Here is a 22,576-nt window from a genome sequence, read left to right on the forward strand (position 1 = left end):
TGTTGTTCTAATTATTATTGAACTAGGCTGATGTACAGCAGGTATTATGTTTTTGGAGGTTTGTTTGTTGGGGTTTTTTTAATCAAATGCATAAGTAACAATACACAGTAAAAAAAACAGAACATGTTAAGCACATTATAAGTGGAACACAGTGAAGGAGGATGAGATCAGCTGTAAGTAGGCTGCTGTCCTCCGTGAGCCTTCCATTTGATTATTATTTATCAAAGAAGCAGCACTTAGTCCCTTATTCAAAGTGCCTGAGAATACTCAGTAGAAAGCTTTGGTAACTCACTCCTCTTGAAATTATTCTGAGCCACTAGAGTCATAATTACACTGTCATAATGAAGAGAAAAAAACCCTTCTAACAACTAAATTCTTGTTGTAAATTGCATTATGAAAGTGGTAATTCCCTCTGAAGTAGGCATTATCATGTCTTACTGCCCACGTCAGTTCATTATGGTGCCTCTGCGATCCCAGTGGAGCCTTCGCTTAGTAAATGAATGTTTTGGGATGATATTGCCAACTCGGGACTTATTACTTAATTGAATATGGAAACATTTAGGCCATTAGCATACATTCAGAAGTGTCTTATTTCACAGATGTTAATTTATCTTGGGGAATGCCCTTCTTTCTTCCCTCATCCTTTTCTTCTTTCAATTCTTTCCCTGCAGCCTACTTATTTATTCAGTTAGGTCCTAGTCCATCCATTTGCAACCCTGTAGTGAACAGCTTGCTATTTTAAAAAATTTCTGAACTGACATTTGGCGTCTATTTAAAAAAAAAAAACCCTGAACAGCAAAGCTCTTCCTATCTTTCCCCACAGCTGAAAAGTATCACCAACTTTAGATGATTAAGAAAGTCTAAACTTGTTCAGCTAAATAATGAGATTTTTCAGGTATTCTAAATTGTTTTATGCACCTAATTATTACAAGATTTCAAAGCCATGCATAAAGCATTTCTCCACAGATATCTGGCTTAGAGAATTTTTAAATGAAAGCTAATATACTCCCTCTATCAAGAGGGGTCAAGAAACTAGAACAATACAATGAAAGAAACTCCCCCTATTCCCTCATTATTAATATATATTAGAAAACTTACAGTAAATTCATGAAACTTGCCAACATGTACAGGATCCTGCACTTCCTAAAGTAAGATCCCAGTCACGAGAGGTGTGTGAAGTCCTAGGGTTTGGTTTCTTTATCACGTTTCAGCAAAGACTGAACAATTGCATGGTCGCAAACAAGTTGCTAGAAACCCTGCTCTCCATTTGACACACTGTGCATAAGAACTGTTGAGGGTCTCCAAAAGGCTAAAAGGCTGCAGGACACCAGAGATGAGACATGTTCACTACAATGCTGTAAGATTTCTTAGACATAATTCTAGCAGCACAAGCACTTCAACTGTTTCATCTGTTTAGAGCTCAGAGAGTACAAAACTCTGACTATTCCTTAGGCATCAAGAAATATTGAACACTTCAGTATAACAGAAAGTTGTTCATGCATCCAGTTCTGTATCAGGCCTGTATCTGTAGAATCTCTCATGTTTTAAGAAAAAAAAAAAGAGAAAGAATATGATGCCAATATTGAAAAGCATGAGGTAATTAAAATTCTTGCACCCTGAGATACTATGCACCCTGTGCCATTTCCAAATAATGCAACCTGATTAGTGAGTGCATGTAGATATTTGCATAGGTCATCTTAGTTTGCTTCCATGAATTTGTGCATGCAACAAAACCAGCACATTCATGTTGACACGTGCTATGATATGCTGTCCCAAATGAAATTCTTCCTCTGAAACTACCTGTTTTCTATTGATTTCAAGACATCACTATACTGTGTAGGGAGCAGCTTTGCCGCCCAGTTCTGAATTCTACCGGTGACTCTGAGGCATAGCAAGTTACTGCTGGGTTCCCAAAATATCGTGCTATTGCATATCTTCTACAACTCCTGTGAACAGCACTTCTTTGAAACGAGTCTATTTTAAAAAAATGCTAGAAATTGCACTGGCTAGTCTTTCCAGAGTGGCACTGGAAAAGCTTTCCCCTATAAGGCACCCACTAACTCCATTTGGCCTAGAGGTTGAGCATCCTGTCTTTGTTCCTTGCTTCTCCCTCCCCTCCAGCTCACCTTGGCCTTCACAATATCGTCCTTGTAGTGCTGAATCTGGCACTTGTCTGAATGCTTGAATGCTTGGAAAAAATGGCTGTTTTCAGCTTCTCCAGCATCTGTGTTAGTAATGGAAATGATGCTGGAAGAAAGACAGTATTATCACAAGAAGGTGTTTTAGACAAAAGGAGTCAGAACACATGAAAGAGTCAAATACAATAGCTGCTTTTGCTGAAACTCTGTTACAAGTTTATATTGTTCCTTCCAGCAGCTTTGATGTTTATTCTCTTCATTGTAGCTCCTTTCTCTCTTAGCAATGCACATACCTATAGCTCACCTCCCTCCCCCCTCCATTTAAGCAGTGGAAAGCCTATTTAAACATTTCTCTGAACTACAATGGTAATGCTGAAAATTGACTTTCCCCTTCTGCGTTTGAATTTGTCCATAAACAATTGCTTCAGCTGGTGGCGACTGACATTCTTCTTTCAGGTTTTACAGATTGCTCCAACCTACAGACTGGCAGAGCAATTACTATCTCTGCAAAAGCTAGATCATAGGCACATTTTAGAAAGGGTATTTTAACACCAAAATTTTTTTTTTAATTTACATTGATAACTCAAATCAAAGTCAATTAGCATTTCTAGTTGCAGAGAAAAAAAAGCCTTCATACCTGAACTCTAAAAGTTCAGGAACTACAGGCAAGCAATCCTATCCCTTCAATAAAATAAAAAAAGCTTGTAAGCAAGGAAAAACCTACCATATGATTTAAAGCTATTTTCAGTATCTGTTAGCTTGAGTAATGAATACATAAAATAGGTAATTCCTCAAAAAGATGACAATCCTTCAACCCAAACTCTTCAGAGCTTTTAGGTATTAGAACCAAAGATTTGTAAGGATATACCTTTTTGCTGGTAAGCCTTTATAAAACACGTTGCACCAAAGTTCACAGGACACAGTTGAGAACAGAATGGGAAGACCACAATTAAAAAAAGTAGGAAAATGAAATTTTCCTAGATGACTTAAGTACAGATGTCTTTTCTCCTTACATCAGATAAACGCACAATCACATAGATAAGTCACAGAGAATCACTGAAGTAGCTATATAATATTTTGTGAGCTAGATCCTATGACTTCACCACAACAGCAGACAGGCATTTGCACAGGCTGAGGATTTCTGCCCAGTACAGCTTGTACAGTACCAAATCCACTGCGTTGTCATCATCAGAACATCAGAAGAATTGCCCCTTTGTTTTTGAAGAACATGACAATGTGAAAGTTTCTACTCATCAAAGAGTATTTAACAAAAAATAACTACTGCAAACAAAATAATACTGAGATTTGGACACAAGCTCCAAATATGTCAACTTCTATCAAAATACTGAAAACAAACTCTATACTGACAATAGCTCTGTATTCAATGCTATGAAATATATACCTATAAGTGTATCACTAATCCTATGTTTCAGTAATGAAGCCTCTAAAGATACTTACAGCCAAGTATATGCTGTACTAAGTGTTCAAGAGTACTATCAATCTGGGCAATGGTGCCAGGTATCTTGTCTCAGGGTGTGCCATTTTTAATATCCTGAAGGCGATACTTCCTGTGTTGACAGACAGTGTTTAGTTTCATCATTTTAAATTAACCGCTACAGATTTAGATCAGATTGTATCTTCCATAGTACACTTCTGATCAATTATTTTGTGCAATGGACTATCTACCATAGGCTATTACTATTGATATTCTTTGCAATGTAGTTAAATAAATCAGACAGCATAGGTATAGATTTCCTGATAGTAGCTCCGCTTTCCCACATTCTCAGGATTTCCATGCCGTGGGAAGTGGATGTTGATGTGGCAGCTGGGGCGGGGGGGGAGACAAGAAACACATGGCAGAGCAATAGGTTGGGAAAGGCCACTGAAAATGCAAACAGAATAGAGACATGCAAAGCAAGTAATACTGAAGAGATGGAGTTAATAAGATGCGTCAGGCCGGGTTCACTGCAGGCTTCAGGATACGATGCTGTGAAGCAAAACACTACTTAGGACTGTAAACATGACAGCAGGATGGGCTCCACGCAGGAGTAGGGGACAGAAGCTCTTGCCGGAGCATGAACTCACTCGAGGACAACGGAGTGCTCACGTCGGCACCGCCCCGCTGCGCAGAACGGCTATTTGGCTGCCCTAGGGATAAGGGTAAGTGCCTCAGAGCGTACACCGGAACCACCTGACAACAAAAGGGCAAGAACGTTTAGAGGGTTTCTTCCTAGGAAAAACTAGCTTTTTTAAGTAAGACTTTGCTGAATGTGGAAAAGTAGAAACAAAAGCTGTTGACAATTCTGGCATTTAGCAGCTTTCAGCTAAGGATGTCAAATTTTCAATTGCCCAAACACTGATGGGAAATGGGCGGGTGGGGGCTGGAGGTGGATCTACTTTTTTTTTTTTTTAACCAAAAATCGTATTTTTCATCAGGAAAATAATATCTGATTAAGTTTCCTATAAGGCCTAGGAACCAATCATAATTCTTAGAACAGAGGAAAATAAAACAACTCAATGGACAGGAAAGGCAATTGCCGCAGATGTAACATTTGACAAAGCTGGGAAGTAGAAAGAAACACTACATAGTAGCAACAATAAAACTGTATAAATAAGCTCAGGGAGAAAATATGCAGATCATTGGTTTGAAAGTAGTTAACGTTGAGAACAGATGAAGGTGGTGGCAGGAGTAGCAGAATAGGAAGACATCTTTGTGACACCGCTTGCCTTACAGCTGGCAACACAGCGACAAGGAAAAGAGGATGAAAACTGGTCTGCAAAGGGACGGATGCTGTGGAAACAGGAGGAGGAGAAGGAAGAGGAAGCAGTCCCCCAGGGAGCAGAGTAGGCTGACTGAAACGAAAACCTCTACTCGAGGTCTGCCAGCACAAAGATTGTCCCCAGCTCCCTCAAGCCTGGCGTGTTTCAAAGTCAAATGAACCCCAGCAGAGGAAACGGTGCTTTGGGGCCACGCTGCTGGACCAGGTTAAAACCCCTCATCCACCTGGTTGAAGAAGTGCTGGTTGGCAGAGGATCTCTTGGCAGCATGCAGGACGCTGGGAGGGGTGGGGAAGAGCTGCAGAGGATACGTTAAGCAGATAATCCTCATTTCAAATTGTACTCACTTCTGTTTGATTTTTGCCACTGTTCCTTGTAGCGTGAAGGGGAGGATTCACGTAGACCATATTTTAATAATGAGCACGAAGAGATGGCTAGATTCTATGATTTTTGCAGACATGAAAGATCTTTTGTTTAGAAAGTTGATATTCATGAAGAAGTAGAATTTAATAAAGTAACAAAACAATTTTTTAAAATATACCATGGCTTTACATAGGTGTTGCAAGGATGTGTCAGATTTCTTAAAGAAATAAATACTTTAAAAAACTGAGGACTCAGATTTGCCACTTGAAACGGGAAACTAATGTTATATTTCTTTGTGATCAAAAATACACTTTGAGATTGCCTGAAACATTTCACTTATGTGTTCATTCTGAGTAACTGTTACACTTAAGAAGCATGAATGCAACACTGCAAAAAGTCAAAATATTTCAATAATTTCAAAACAAAGATGTCACTTCCCCCCGACCTCAAAATGTCTTTTATTCCTCAATGCACTTTACCTGTATTTTAAAAAGTGGTTTTGAAAATAGAAAAAATCTTGACATGGATAGAATTTAGTGTTTTACTACAATATTAGAGGAAGAGAAAGGAAGTTCACCGACTCCCAAATTTTACAAGAATACTCTACATATTTGGCCATCAAGATTAAGATAAAAGGAGAGCAACAGCCAGATAGTTTTATGTGAAAATATACATAATTGGGCACCAACAAGAATATAGGAAGAGCATACCAGACCCAACATCCAGCTCCTAAACTTATCAGTAATAACCTGGAAAGTACAACAAACAGGAATGGTTCTGGTTCATCACAGCCACCAGACCTGGCAGAGGGGTTCCTGACAGACAGCTGGAAGGCTGATAAAAGACTTCCATGACTTCTTGCCACTGTGTGATTTCACATAGTGGCTGGGACACATCAGAGCTTAGAAAGAAAGTTTGCACTGGGTTTTGCACAAGCCTTGCTATAGAAGTAGACATCCAAAGCAGACATGAACTCAGCCTTGTGACAGCCTCTGAACTTTCTCCAGGAGCATGTTTCCCTGTCCCACAAAAATAGCACGAAACTGTTTTACTCTCAAGGAAATGGGAGGCAGATGGGCAGTGACCCACTAAGAGGGCTGTCCCTGGCCCCAAGCTCACAGGAGACGGTGTGAGATGTATAATCCCCTGGTCCTGACAAAACAATGAGAAATCCTTGCACAGATCAAACAGCATTAGGGAGAGTGTGAGCACAGCAAAACAGCACACGCTCTGTGCGTTATCTCAAAACACAATGTTTGATGCTTCTTTATCTGTGTTAACACACCTTAAAGTCACACTGTTCCCAGTACGATGTCCTCACCCAAACCCTTCTTCCTGTTGGCTTCACTTTATCAGTCAGTTGGGGATTTAAGCACATCACAGTGACATCTCCCACTATTAGGTGAAAGTGTGATGGATGACAGGAGCAGCACCTGCAAACAAGGCAGCTCACACCCTGTCAGTGCCAATCCCACTTACCATCTGTCTTCCATTTATCTAGCACAGACCTGACAGCCTTCTTTCATATTGTTTCATTTCTGACCACAAAGGAGCCTCTAATGTTTTCTCCATTGAGAACTGAGAAGTTCTACAGAAAAAAACTCAAAGACAGTGATTGCAGAAATTTAACTTGTAGTATCCCAAATCTCCCCACTCCTAAAAACAAACACCCCCCTCCAAAAAACCAAAACAAACCCATACTTCCCACCTATAACCAAGTTAAGCTGATTTCCGCTAATGTTCTTTACCTCACTAAGTTAATGAGAGTTATATTGAAAAAATAGTTTTCCCTAACTAAATCTCCCAATGTCTCCATAATGTAGCAGGAACAATAATTCTGAAGTACTGGATCAGCAATCCAGTAGTGCAATCCCAAATAGGGCAGCTTTGGAACACAAAATATGCTCTCAATATGCATGTCAGTCCAATTTACATTTTTTTCTGTTATCATGAAGGTTTTATAGTTGTATCACGTGGACATCCCTTTCTCTCAGGTGGTTAGAACAGATCCACTGAAAAATACAGAATCCCTAGGCAACATGGAGGCCAGATTCACTGTGTTCTTTTCTTCAGATTTAACTATGTCAAGATAGTTGATTGGAAGACATGTCAGGCAGGTTCTCTTTCCGTCCTCCTGGGATAAAAGCAGAACTTTGGTGTTAAGAAGATAATGCATTTGCATCCAAACTAAAGGCTGACTCCTGGGACATACAGAGTCACCCAAGTCCTGCTGTTCCCTCTGTCAGGAAAACACCCAGCAATAGTTGGTATACTTAGATGGATTAAATGGGGTTCATTGGAGGCTGAAGTTTACCCCGAATCCCAAGGACCAAGCCACCTCAGAATGCTACCCATTCCACATTCAGGGTAATAAACAGGCAAAAGCAGCACCTAGAGTGATTTATAGTGACCTGGCTTTACTGTTCCTAAAGGAGATCCACCTACTCTTGTCCACTGACATTTGAGCTATCAAGTTGGAACCCCCTCCTGTTGCAAAAGATCCTCCTTCAAGGCCTACCAAGGCAAGTTGTCTACGCAAAAGGCATTTGTGCATTCACACACAGAGACCTCATGGTTGGAGCACTCAATGATGCAGAAAAACCTCCACTGCCATCGTTAGCCATGGCTTAGGATAAAGGATGTAGAACACGGACTAAGTGTTGAATCACATTTTATACTCTTCCTATTTGAAGCTAAGGGTCAGTGGGGTAAAACCTAGCCGTGGTCTACATGTGAAACTTGCGTTTCATTGCCTGTTTTTTTCTGAATAAGAAAAAAATAAACCCTAGGCAAATAAAGCTTCAGTGTCATGGGAGCTCTTTGACTGTAATGTTTGTTATCAAGTGATTAGGAGAGGAACAGTAGGCAAACAGACTCTTTCCAGCAGGACAAGAAAAATAAAGCTACCCAGTCTATAACTGGATGGATAGAACGGTGACCACGCAGCCCACTCTGACTTCTGGGAGTAGATCTGTACGCAGCAGCTCAGAGACTATCCAGTGCAAGCAGCACAGTTATCCTGGTACTGATGGTTCGACCAACTGTGCTTACTCCTTGCAAAGGCTGGGAGTCAGTCTCTTTTCTGTGTGTATTGACAGTAGGGTAGTAGGCCCTGGAGTATGACTGTAGCTCTTGGGTACTACTGCAACACGATAAACCTTAATAATAACAGTCTATTGTAAAGACCGCTCATGTGAGTAATAGCTTGCTTGATCTGCGTCTCAGCTTTTTGACACCTGCTCGGTCAACATGACTTTGATTCTCAAGGCAGAGGATCTTAAGTAGAATAATTTTAACAACGAACTATTTTCTTCTCAATATGATCTGTCAGTGCAACAGGAGGTAATAGAGTGCCCTCAGAGTCGATAGTTTTTAAGTACTTGTCTCCATACTGCTACTGACAATTTTGGGGCCATTAGCAAGTCACTTAGAAATGCAGGAAAGCTATTTCCCTATCTAGAAGATGGGGAAAATTTGCTTGACTACCTCATAAACAGGCTATGAAAGTTAAATCATACTTGTACGGTATGCTGAACACAGCAGAAACAAAGAAAAAAACATAAATTAGTCTGAGAGTGAAGCCTTTTACCAGCCAGTAGCATAGGTGTGATTTTACCTTAGCACTACTTTAGAAAGGCCATCACTGTACAAGCTTATATTAGGAAATAACATTTATTATGAGGAAAGAATAAAGACACAAGGCCATCATCTTCTTAGATGCCAGTATGTAACGCCCACTTACTTCAACACGTCACTTATCTAGTTTATGCCACTGAACACAGTCTAACTGAAGCGTCAGGCCGGGAGACCATCAAGAGTGATTCACCTTGTTAAAGGCCACCTTTACAAAAAGGGCAAAGCAAGCTGCAAGGCCTGGAAACCTTGAGAATACTAGAAGATTGCTGTTTAAAATCTCAAAGTACTGTTAAGTAGTGTCAGGCATAGTTGCCTTTCCTGAACAGTCACTTTGCCTCTAGTCTATGTAAAAAAGTTTCAGACAGCTGTATTTTTTATCCTCTTTTCCCTCCGAAAGATTAGATTCTAAGTTTTTGGATTTCCTTAGCACAAGACAGCACCACTGTCTTTTGGTCATTCCTTACATTTCACCAAAGACATTTTACCAAACTTTGGCTAGGGAGAGAGGCAAGAAGGCAAGAGGAAGACAGATCAGATCTCCTGAAGTTACCTTAAATCCACATTTTTATGCCTTCTAAAAATCAGAATCGTATTCAGCCACTAACATAAGATACATGAATTCTAGAAGCTGCTATAACCAGATACAGAATTCCTGATCTGCTAAGGTCATATTGCCAAAACTTCCTTTTGTCTGTGGCCCCATCTCTTAGTGAAAAGGTTACAGTAAAGGGTCCAAAAAAGTGACAAGGCAGGGGAACCAACACAACCTGAGGAGCTAATGCTTGCTAAGGGGCTGTGCATTTCCATTCAGTAGCCTTTAATATTACTGTTGGACAAGATCATGACCTGGTGACCATCAGTCAGGTAACCAATTTGGTGATCTGGGGTGTCTTTTAAGACTGAAGAAATAACCATCAACGGAAAATTTTACATTCCCTACACGGTTCTTTGCAAGTGTGAGGAATGAGTGATTCGTGTAAAGAAAATCTAGTGAATATAAGCTTGAAGCAAATGTCATTTATATTGAAATAAAGGAATATATGTAGGGCATGACCATAAACAGGAGAGTGGTAGTCTTTATGTAACTTCCTGATAAGTATAGTTTGGGTAACTCCCTTGATATGTGTAGCTTATGTAGCCTCCTGATATGTATGTTAGTTCCTGATATACTAGTGCAAACCAGTGTTGTAGATAACCGCAGAAATGTCGAGAAAATGTATAGCCAAATGAGGTAGCATAATATAAGTAGAATAACGGAGCGCCTGTGCAAACAGAGAGGTCATGTAGAGTGCACTGACGAAGAGGAGCATCTTCCTCCCAACGACCACCGGACGACCACCTAGAAAAAGATGAAGCATGCGCAGACCGGGGAAGTGGTGACGTACTTAGAGAAAGAGTCATCTTCCAAGAAAAAGGTGGAGAAAGGCGAGAAACAAAGCCTAGAAAAGTATAAAAGAAAGAATTGTAAGAAGTGAAGGTGTGCGTCTTGGTGGAGCGGAGACTCCCGGCGCACCCAGCGCTGTTTGCTTGCCTCTATTCGTTTAATAAATTGTAAACTTAAATTGGAATCCTGTCTGGGACTAAATCACTTATCACACAAGGACAAACAATCCAGGAAAAATATTAAATACATTTTTCCATCAAGACTGAGCAGTGGAACAGCTACGATACAGAGGCCATAATTCAAAAGAATCAGAGGAATTTTTTAAAAATTTCTCTTCTCTTCTTAGTTTTAAAATGGCTGAAGTAGGCCACAAAATCAGTTCAAAGAGGAAGGGGGGGCGGGGGGGAGACAGTCAGTTGCGTATGTCACGGAGAAGAGGAGATTTTAGGAGTTGTTTAAACCAGAATGTGGAAGGGGATGTTTAAGTGACAGAACAAACCAAAGCTACAGAAGAAGGAAGTGAAAAAAAGCGCATTAGGATTCTTTTCAATCTGGCAGAAAAGGTATAAATTCAGGGTCGGGATACCATGAAATAGCCACGTAATCTCAGGCCTAGAGAAAAGCCCATCTCCCTGCAGAGTTTTATGTGGCTGGGAACCTTCCTGATCACCACTTATTGCCTGATTGTTTCCACTACTAAAACAGGATTTAGTTCAGCACTAAGAATACAATTGGATTTAGCTCAGCACTAGAGGAGCACACAGTCAATTTGATAAAATGTCAGTCTTGTTCAAAGTTTCTTGCTATATAAATTGAGTGCTAATGAACTTGACTCTGCTACCCTCATGTATTTATGCAGCCTTTTTCATGTTTGCTGGATTATTATTGATTGATTGTGAGATAAAACTACAAATAAGAGAAGTTCATGGAACCTAAACTCTAGGGGCCTTTTAGGAAAAGTCTTCCCAACTGCCAGTGAGCATTGCTTACTCGCTGTAACGATTTCACACTAGTCAGTAGTGTGAACTATCATCAGAAAGACGACCTTAAAAATACCATAGACAGATCTCAGCAGTTTATAAAAATGGTACCTGCATATCACTGACCCCCAACTTTTGTTTACAAACCCAGAAATATCATAGATACGGTTTATATAAAAATCTCAGTTCACCTTTCTCACAATATCAGTTTTACAGGTTTCCAGTACAACCTTCAGTCATTTCCTAGGAATAATGGTATTTGATACTTTTCACTTCTTTTCTCTGGAAATCTGGTGATAGAGTTTGACAGTGAAACCCAAAACTATATATAGGTTAGGATAGTGTAGACCAACATAACAGTATAAAATCAGGACATTTCTTGCTGCTAGTGAAGCTAAACTGGATTTCCTCCAAATGAAGAGATTTTCCAACAGCTCCTCATTCAGCAGCAACAGCTAAAGAAAATATTTAAGGCCACAATGCTATGAACATGAAAGAATATGAAAAACAAAGGCAGGATTCCTTAACTGGAAAACCAATCCTATCTCTTTCACTTAAGGGTTTATTCTCCTTCACAATTTTTAATGTTGATTGAGAAAATATATTCATCAAAAGGAAGATCCTATAAAGTCTTAAATAGTTCAGGACTGTTCCAACTTATTGCCGATAGGATATGTTTCTCTCTCAAATACAGATAGAATTCAAAGCAATAAGCAAATCAACCATTATTGCAGAAGTGAGCTAGCAGACGAACTGTGCAGTTTGGTGGACTGTAAGTGTCCTTTGTTTTTATTGAGTATCTCCTAACCAAAGATCTCAAAATAGTTCATTCACCTCAGAAGTAACACATTTTACCAAGACAGATATTACTAATTTCTTCTTAGCAGGTGAGGAAGACAAAGATTAAAACTTCATTTTTCAAAACCCATGGCTGCATGAATATTTATCCCAAGTTTCCTTTGGGAAATTTCCGTTTCCATGATGCCTGAAGGTTCTCCTTTCTTCCAATCCACCGTGAGGCAGCAGCCTCACCACTCACCCTATCACCTTGTAGGCCACAGTTTGTGACTCCTCTGAAAGTTGGTGTCAGAGCTCAGCATCCCTGTAAAACACTCTGATTTCACATTGGATGCAAAGGAATTCCAGTGCCTAACTTTAAATGATTTAAGTTTGAAAACTGCATGTACAGAGCTACACAGATAAAAATCAGTAGGAAATATCAGAGAGGGATGTCTCCTTCTGCAAGGCCCACATTTTAGTAGATGCCACTTGGAAGATAGAGTACATACAGCATTGAGGAGCATGCACTCCATTGTAGGCTCTTTGGTCACTTTTATACCCTGTGTGTTTGGGCAAATGGATAGAGTCCTGCTGGACTGCTCACTTGAATTCAGATAACTAAATTCTATTTAAGTGTGATTTTGAAGCATCAAGTTCTTTTTTAAATTGGCCTTAGACTTCCATGTCAAAATGAAAAGTCTATGACAGACCTAGAAATAGCAAAGCTCATCTCCCAGCTTCCAATCACTTCTGTCAATCATAAGGTTTCCTTTCTTTTGGAGTTTATTTTTCCACTCTAGCCACATCTCTTGAATGCATTAGGTCACATATATAAAGGAAAAAGCAGAGCTAAGCAGACAGCACAATTAACTAATTTTCTCTATTTAGATCTTCCCACAAAACCATTCCAATTTCTGGCAATAAAAAGCCAGTGAAAAGGTCCTCTCTTCAAAACACACAATTCCCATACCCCTTTGCACTCCCCCACGCATCCTCTATTGCACAATACATGTTCTCACTTCTTGCCATCATCTCACATGCTTGCAGCGAGGTCATCATATGCTATAATACAAATTTAGCTGATCTCAGCAGGGAAGAAAGCACATTCCCAGGAAAGAGAAAAAGAGTGAAAGTCCCAGGTAGGTATGAGAGCAAAAAAAGAACTCTTTGCAAAGTGTATATTTTGCATATAAATCTACTTGGCACAGGAGAGCAAAACAGTAAGAGCACCTTCACTCTGCAGGCACTTATATCAGCCCACTGGAATCTCATGTAAGCCTAATCCTGCAGCACCTCGGGCTGGGGCAGTGGTAGGTGAACCTCTCCCTCAGATGTCACCCAACAGAGCACACAATTGCCTGGAGGCCACAACCCTCTGTTGAGGTAAGGTGTGAGCAACTCTGGAGAAATCCTGTGAATGTACGGGGTTTATGCAGCCTAAAAAGCTCTGCCTTATTACATGGCCACATCCAAACTCCTGTTACCAAGAACTGGTTCTTACTGACCCTTTCTGGGGAGCTGAGCCCTTAAATGCAAGTTTCCACCATGAAACTCCATTACTGGAGGACACAAGTGTAGGAATTACAATAAGGCAGTGCATGCTGTAGGCTATATTGGAGGGAGAGATGAAGCTATTGGGTACTCAGTGAAAAGTCTAATTACTCCCATGCTTCTGCTGCAGATACTTTTGTCAAAACAGATGAACTGGGAGAAAAAAAAAAAAGCAAACCACAGTGGAGATGGGCTCCACCAGATAATCAAAGGATATAGCTCTCCCCTCATACACTAAGCATTAGAGAAAGGGACATCCAACAATAGCACCACAGACTACACTACAGCTTAAAATAAAAACAGAAGGCAATTCTCATAAATGGGCACAGAATTAGATCCTGCATCCCTCCCTGCACACCGGCATGCTTCGTGCTGCCCAGTCTGACGCTAGCACACTATCAGCTGACACTACTGTCAGCTTCTGGCAAAGTCCTTGTCACAACATGAAAAGAGATGGATTCAACAAAAAGGCACATTTCCCAATGTCCTGGTGAACTCTGGTATCCCAGATTCCATTTCAGATGATGAAATGAAAAGAACAGTTTTCTACATTTTGGGGTGAGGGGGCTGGGGGGACTGTATCAGATTGGGGAAACTAGAGGATCTATAATCATCAGTTGCTGTCAGAACTTTATTTATGTCTTTAAGGATAATAACAGTATATAATTTAGCAGACAGGATTCACTAAATATAATTAAAGTTGAACAGCTGTAAAAAAAAAGCTACAACTGTTTTCACTCAAGAATATATCTACGCCAGACATAAAGTACTTTAAGGCAATTCCATCTCCATCATTTTATTGTCAATTCATCTCCAGAAACAGGAAAACAAATTTAAAAGATTGCGAGCAGAAAGTATGAATACTGTTGACTCAAAAAAAAAAAAAAAGGTAGGTTACATTTATTAGGCTCAGCAAAAGCATGCTAATAAGAAAGAACTATATTTACACTGTAGATTCAGAAAACTCATGTTCCCAGGTTTGGAAAACCATGGCATCCCTACATCTATTAATTGTAATGTATGTAACAGCACAGTGTTACTAGCCAGCAGCAATTTGGGCTTGCAGCAAACAGGAATTGTAATTGCGTAACACTAGAGGCTTTGAAGCATTAATTACTATAAGCATTTTGAAGGACTAACATGAAATAATACTTTGTTTTCCATTCTCAGCAAAAAACTTCAAATAAAGATTTCCTTTCAGTTTCCAGTATATACATCCTGAAATTTGGAAAAAACCAGTAAACCAAAATAGACTAGAATATTTCCCCCAAAATTCAGGGATTTTTCCACACATTTGATGGGAAGGATAGAGAGTCTTCAGCATTCTCTGGTCGCCAGCATGCGAAAAGATGACAGAACAGTCTCCGCGACCACCCAAGCTGTCTGTCCAGGGCTGGTCCGTATTAAGGGACCTTGAGGTTTGCTTTGCTAACAGAGGCAGGGCTGTGGGCTCTACAGCAGCCTTCTTTGGGTAGGATGTGCGACACTTGTGCCTCTGCACACAACCCTCCCATGTGGCCAGTTACAAAGAATGCAATGAATGATTAATTTGCTTTCAAAAGGAGAGAAGATAATAGGATAGAGACACAGGACATTCGAACACTTATTTTATAAAGGCATTTAATATTGCTTTGCTGGGAAGATATAATTGCTCATTGCTCATATCCAGCATGTCATCTTCAAACAATTTTCGATATTAGCAGTGATAAAATGGCTTCAGAGAGGTTAAGTGGCTTGGCCAAGACCAAAGAGGAAGCAAGTGTGTGAATTAAGCTGAGAAATCAGTCTGTTTCATAAGGCTCAGCATTCCAGTTCAAGCTCACAACCTGATGCTTAGAGCAGTATTCCATATTTATCTGTCATTTGCATTTTATCTCCTTCCTTCCTTTCCTCTCTCACACCCATATAGAGTTCAAGACAAATATTTTTAATTTCTCTAGTTCGTTAAAAAACAAAACCTAGACCTTGGTCCTTATGGTCCAACTCTTTCACAAAATTAAAAACAGTCCATCAGTTTCACATTCACTACTCTAAATCTTCCACTGTGCAGAACAGCAGTATGAGGGGAAAAAAACCCCAAAAAACCACACAACAACAAAAAGGTACCTACATATTTTAGTATTTAGCAGCTTCTAGAAGGTTCCTCTTGGAGATAATTTCCTGTTAGAAAGGGGATAGAGTCTACCGTAAACATAAGTGTTTTGAAACAAAAAATGTTCAGTAGCGATGAGAAATTTTTGACTCCTAGTTGTTTTGCATGGCTGCTTCTTCTTTTTTGACCTGTATATCCTATATTTTCCATCTGTTCAAGCCATGATTTCCAGTCCACTGGAGCAAAAGCAATGGTAAAAGCATTTTGCCAGCAGCCCTTGGCCTCACTTTACGAATACAGTTCCAAGCCTTGCTCCCACTCAAGGTAGAATGTCTAAAAATAAGGAACTGTTTCAAATAAAAATTAATACAATTTTCACATAAGAGTTATTGGGGGAGGGGGGTGGCTTTCCTTTATCAGAGAGATCAGCATGGTAAGAGACCAGATAGATGCAGAATACACCGGCTTTCATAATATTTACCAATACAGGAGCAGAAACCATAAAGACCTATATCCATTACAGCGCACAACAGCCACCAGCACATCACCTTTCGTCCCAAGTCACTGTACTGCTGTTGCAATCAGAGGACACAACATGGCCATAGTCACTATCCCCAGCACTGCCAGGTTAGAGAAGGAGAAAGGAGAAAGAAGTAGATGAACTGACTCACTTAAAGTCACTCTGGAAGCTTACAGATTATTGGGTACCAAATCTGTACCTGCAAGAAGAAATCCCATGTCTTCATTATATGACAATGGCCGGCGCTGCTAGCCATATTAGCCTCTTGTTAATTTTAACCAGATGCAACAGACCCCCCCCCCACAGATATTGTCTGTGGTCTTTGCAAACTAAGGTTCTAACAAAGTTTTCCCTACACCCTTGGGACTCCCTTCCAAACCTTGGACAACTGAAGTTGTAAAGAACCAGGAGTTTGTTAGAGCTAAGTCTCACTTCTGAAGTGGCCTGTTGCAAATCAGTCTGGTGAAATGGGGCACATTGTTTTTTTCACTTGAAACACATTACTTTCTCTACAGCTCTTAGAGGTATCTGAACTCATAGTGGATTTTAACATGCAATGCAGCATTTTCCCCATCTCATTTATATTGCATAACAGGCATGGGGTTTTTTCATTTTCATTTTTCATTTTCATTCATTCAGAAATACAAAAACTGGCTATCAGTTGATGAAAATCCATACATTGTATGGGAAAAAGGGATCATTTGGAAAATACAGAGGGACCTTCTGTGTAACATCTGAGGACAGAGGCCTCTTCCCAAACTGCACATTTTTTCCTTCGACTCATCATTTCTGTCTGAGTGGAAAAGGTCTGTTATCCTTTCCTATGTACGATGATCAATCGTTTTTTTGATTACTTACACAAATAGGTCATTTCTGCTCCTTTTTGCTCTATCTCAACTGACAGGACAGAGGACCTTTTCCATGTCTGCTCATGCCCTCATACTTGCATGTCCTAACAGGATGAAGTTTCTTTCAGTCTACCCTGACCCAATGTCTGTACCTCTACAAATCAAGAGACTTTAAAGTTTTAGAGACTTAAAACTTGATCAGGTGACAGAAGAGGTCTCTGATGGCTTTTACACAATGCCAGCTAGAGAGTGTTCTGAAAATCACAACAGGCAGCGTATCACAGCATATCACAGTTGATCATGTCAAAAGAGAATCTATATGGTATAATCATAGAATGGTTTGGGTTGGAATGGACATTTATAGATCATTTAGTTATGTATATACTAGACTAACATGTAAGATTTCCAATCCTGAAAGAGGGTCATAAGTCACTTCAAGGCTACTTCAATATCTCATCACTTAGAGTGACAGTTACTCCTGAGGAGAGGGCCATGAAAGAGGCGTTAGCATCTTGTCTGACACTGGGATTATAGGAGATCCCAACGTAGAAAAGAATTTGACCCAAAGCATTTAATCAAGCTCAATTTTTGCTCTTATGTGGTAGTTGCTTCTTCCCCTTACAGCAGAAGCTATATATAAATTAGCAACCACCGAACACTGATTTAGCTATGTATGTGTCATGAAGGGATGAATGCAGAACATAGATACTACAATTCTGACCAAGAAAACAACGAAACAAAACCTTCAATATACTCTAGCTAGATCAAAGATAGACAGGCCATGGTGCTTTAGAAGCACAGTAGAACAGATATTATAACTACTCTGATATTGCAGCAGATTATAGCCTGAAAGCCAGTTACTGTTAGAAAAAGCAGGTCAAGAGAAATCAAAACTCATGGAAGTGACATAAGAAACAGCAGGCTGTTAGAGAAGCTTATGTTTTTAAAAGGTAACAGCAAACTGATGTTTTTGAAGATGAAAATGCCACATTTTTAATTGTGAACCCATATTTGCTATCTATTTTTACCTTTTTTTGCTTTATGATACCTAAAAAAGCAAAGATTCAAACACCTTGTTTCTTTTTTGTTCCAGAAAGTTATCTTTAGAATTCATTTAGAAGTTCAAGTGTTCAGTTTTCACCTTAATTTAAACAAAGCAAGATTTTTGAAAATTTTATAAACCTATATATAGATATAACCATTTTCACGGTTATAACTAGTTCTACTTTTAACTGATCACAGCTCATGCAAATAGAGAGATGCTTTGAAGTCAGATTACTAAGGCCCTGCATTTACAGGGTAAAAACAACGAAAGGTTTTTACCTTAATTCTCTCAGATGGAAAAGATTTTTAATGTTTCTATTTAAACCAATTTTCATATGTAATAGAAGTTTCCATGCATGTCTCAAGTAATATCCCTTTCAAGTCATTAGTATAAAGATAGAAAGACATCCCTGAACGCTTACTATGAGGAACTCAGATTGTCGGTCAGAAATTAGTCACTCGGAAAACAACTTAAATCTTCAGCAGATTGACACAGATAATGATAACCTGATACGGTAAGGACAGCAGATAGCCTACTGGTGTTTGAACTCTGCCAGATGAAGAGGAAATAACAGCCCTGAGTCAGCGACTAAGTGCTGTGGTTATTCAGTTTACATGTCACAAACCTGCTAAGGAAAAATGACCTGATGTTATGGCAAACCACTTCCCCCAGGAATCCCCCACAAATCTGGGGAGGGGGTGGAGCAGGGAGGGGAAATAATGAGAATTAGTACTTTGAGCCCTTACTACTTAGGTCAGTGGAGTCAAATCTAGCTTACTTCTTACTCAAGTATGAGGTATATATCCAAGTTCAACAACATTGCATTTGCAGCTTTGTATCATTTTAATAATTGAGCTCTCAAACATGCCTAGATGACTTCAGCCAGAGATTTTTTGAGTTTGAGATGCATAATTACCAGAGAAAGGAGTGTATGTTGTCTCGAGTCAGAGTAGGATATGATTTTTTAGGGGATGGCACCAAGCATCTCTAGTGCTCAGCACAGCTATTGACTATGGTACATCTGTGACATTTGTAAGAGCGAGGAGTTCACTGTTCGCTCTTATGATGCTTTTCCTCTTTTGGAGGTATGTTTTGTCAGCCTTTGTGAGCTTTGGCACCAACGGTCATTTCTAGGACAAACACCCAAGATGAGTCAGTCTTAATCTCAGAAGTCAGAGTACAATATTTACCTCCAACTCTAAAAGAGCCAACACGGTCATTAGTAAGGGACAAAAGAACGAAATTGGCCCTACACACAGCAACCTTCCATGTGTCAGCCACACAACCCTAGTTTATAGTGCTGGAACACAGAGTGGCGAACTTGAAAAGACAACTGGACAGTCGCACTTGCATGCAGTGGACATCTGCTCTCAGTTTGCTGCAGTACAGCCTGATAGCCTTTGCTGTTATTCCTTGTATTACATTGGTGGTTATAGTGAGCTTCCCACTGTAATATCCAAATGCTTGGAAAGCAACCAAGGAAATCAATGTGGCACTTGACATTACATTCAAAACACAACCACCACCACCCTCAGGTATTTTTCATTTTCATAAACTGCTTTGGTATATCAATAATACTTAGGAACGTCAAACGTCCTGTTAAACAGCACCAGGCTTACAACAGGTTGGGGAAGACATTTAAGCATATAAATCCTACTTAGATGCTTAATTCTTACTCACTTCCTATAAATACCTCTGCGGATTTGAGTTTTACTAATCTTAACATGAGTTCAATGAGAGATTAGGAGCACTGCAAACTCCAGCTCCGGAGACTTTAAATGTTATCTCCTATTACCACGTAGATAGGTCCCAGCTCTACTATTTCAATTTTTATAAGAAGTACTCAAAGGACTACTTCAAGAAGAGGCCTTTGTCACTCAGAGATCACAGCTCAGACAATTCATACAATAACAGACTGAACAATAGGAGAAACACTGGGTCAGCCACTACAATTTCTGTGGAACAGCAATTAAGGATTGTTTGGCAACTTATACATGAGAAAGTGACTTCCCATACCACGAGTAGAGAAACAAAAAAGTAAGGTACCAAATAAGCAGAAAACAGCCTTACCTCAGTGTGAACTGCTCTTCTGTTGAATTTTTAGCAACAGATACAACGAAAGTCAAAATGTCACCTTGCTTGACAGTCTTTGGTGCATATTGGATGGCAATATTATTATCCAATTTAATTTCATTTAAGGAAGGGACGGCATGTGTCTGGTAAAGGAAAACACTTCCAATCCTCTGCAAGGGAGGTCCCGACTCATCAACATCATTGCGCCCCGGCCGGATACCATTATTTTTCCTTACATCCTCCTTGGTGCACTCCCCTTTCTCATCTCCTGGTTGTATGGAATAGTAAAGCTCCACAGGGCTCCCTTCAGACTGATCCATTGGTTTCTTACGGCCAGCAACCACCGTTGGGGGATTAAACCAGCTTGGCAGGAGCTCCAGCTCTGCCACACACAACCCCAGATTCCCTTGCAATCTGCAGCTGCCTCTCACTTCCCGCGTCTCTCGAAAAGCAAACACCCGCAGGCAGGGCAGCTGTTCCGTGGTGCTATAGTCATCCCAGTCCCTGCCCACAATGTAGAACAGAACCTGGACTTTGGGCTTGCTTGGGTAAATTTTGTCACTCATTATGAAGGCCTTAAGTTTCCAATTAAAGGAGAACTTGTTAGTAGATCCAAATGGATTTGAAGACAACATTAAGTCCTGGGGCACTACTTGTTCAATGGAAAAAGGTCCATAGCTGGCATTTAACATAGGTGGCCTCTTGGATTTGTAGATCAGAAAGGATTCCACTCGGGACTGCAAGCTAGAATTCCTCATAATATCTTGGTTGGCTTCTTTAAGAAAGAAGGAAACATCTGCATTGTGGATACGATAGGTCACTGGCAAGTAAGTTGGCAGTAAAGAAAATCTCTGTATACTCTCCAGGATCCCTCGACTCTCAGTCACTGTTGAAAGGAAAGGAGAGTTTAGAAGATCAGACCTTCAAATCATACTTTGGCATAACCTCTCTCACTTTACTGAAGGGATTGACAGTTCTGTAGCCGATATTAGTGGCAATAGCAAACATCATCAATCCATGCAGAAGTAGCCTAGGTAGATGATGATTTATCTAGTTAGCTTGGAAAACAATAGGTTGTGGTTTGTTCTACATGGCAGCTAGATTAAAAAAACAAACAAACAAAAAGAGTAGCTTGTGTAGGTCTACCCACACCAAAGGTCACATCTTCACCTGCAGTATACATTTATTATTGGAGAGCAAAATTACCCAGTCAGCATCTGCAACATAGATCACTGCACAAGCACATTTAAAAAGGAATTTGATCACTAAATCAAGCTGCACCCATAGAGGAAACCAATGCAATGATTTTACATTAAATGCTGCACATGGACTACTTTGAGTTCACATTAACCTTCTTTTCAGCACTTAAGCAGTATGTGGACTTTAAGTGGTTTCCTGCACAAGGATGAAATTCACTTTAAGAATAGTTAGCACAATAACCATTTCCACAAAAGGTCCTTTACAACACCCTGGTACTAGAGGATTTCAAAAGGAGCTTTATTTACATCCAATTTATCATCCCTTCTATTTCACTTCATCTATGAAAAGAGGGGATTTTTTTGTAAATAACTATCAGGATTCATGCCACTGTTGTTGCCTAACCCTACATTGTTCTTTAATACAACTGCATTACCTGTAGGCTGTACATCACCGCACATTGAAAGCACATTTTCAATGACACTGAGTCTCTCTTTCTGCAAGATATTTATTTTAACTGTGCCATTGAGCAATTATCTGAGGCAAGCTATCATAATAAAGAATAAGCTCTCCATCCTGTCTAGGAACTCTCAGTCCCAAAGAGCAAAGACATACACTGTTAAAAAAATACAGATGCAAATACAACATGACCTCTCCTGTTTGAACATCTGACCTTCATGCTTGTGTCTTCACACCCTAATTGTGAAATAAATTGCATTTTTTTCCACAGCAAATTCAAATCCTTACCCTTATTCAGAAACGTGCCAAAGGGTTACCACAGATGGTATTAAAACCTCTAGTCCACAAATGCTTTCTTAGTCCTTATTTTTTGTTTAGTATCTGACCTAAATATGTATTTGCTCATCAAGTCCTGCGGTGGTCTAAACTGATGTCAGTTACTCCTAACCACCAGTCTACTCTTTATGTACTGCAATCCATTGCAAAATCTAGAACAGCATAGAAGAGGCTTGTTATCTTCAAATCCAAGGGGCAGGTATTGTTAGTTCCTAAAAACCTCTGATTTCAGACAGCAGGTGTTCACCAAAAATGATCTGGAAAAAATGCCTCTCAGCAACAATCACCTTATCTGCCCACGGGCTGTATAACCTGGGAAGGGGATTCACCTCTGCGGGCAAGGAAGCCACCTGTACTACCCATAACCAGCATGTCAACCAAGGCACCTCCACAGCA

The 22,576-nt window shown here is 39.9% G+C and overlaps 1 protein-coding gene across 1 annotated transcript in view; it reads right to left on the reverse strand.

The window, feature by feature from the left end:
* TMEM132D (transmembrane protein 132D) overlaps positions 1 to 22,576 on the reverse strand; it is a gene marked incomplete at both ends in the record, with an annotated part of 259,935 nt that overhangs the window by 178,150 nt on the left and 59,209 nt on the right. Inside the window, one exon of the mRNA XM_082007930.1 lies at positions 20,186 to 21,074. Coding sequence (XP_081864056.1) covers positions 20,186 to 21,074 — 889 coding nt within the window. The remainder of the gene's footprint in view (positions 1 to 20,185; positions 21,075 to 22,576) is intronic.

The sequence above is a fragment of the Phaethon aethereus genome (assembly GCF_964289735.1).
Source record: "Phaethon aethereus genome assembly, chromosome: 17".
NCBI classification, from domain to species: domain Eukaryota; kingdom Metazoa; phylum Chordata; class Aves; order Phaethontiformes; family Phaethontidae; genus Phaethon; species Phaethon aethereus.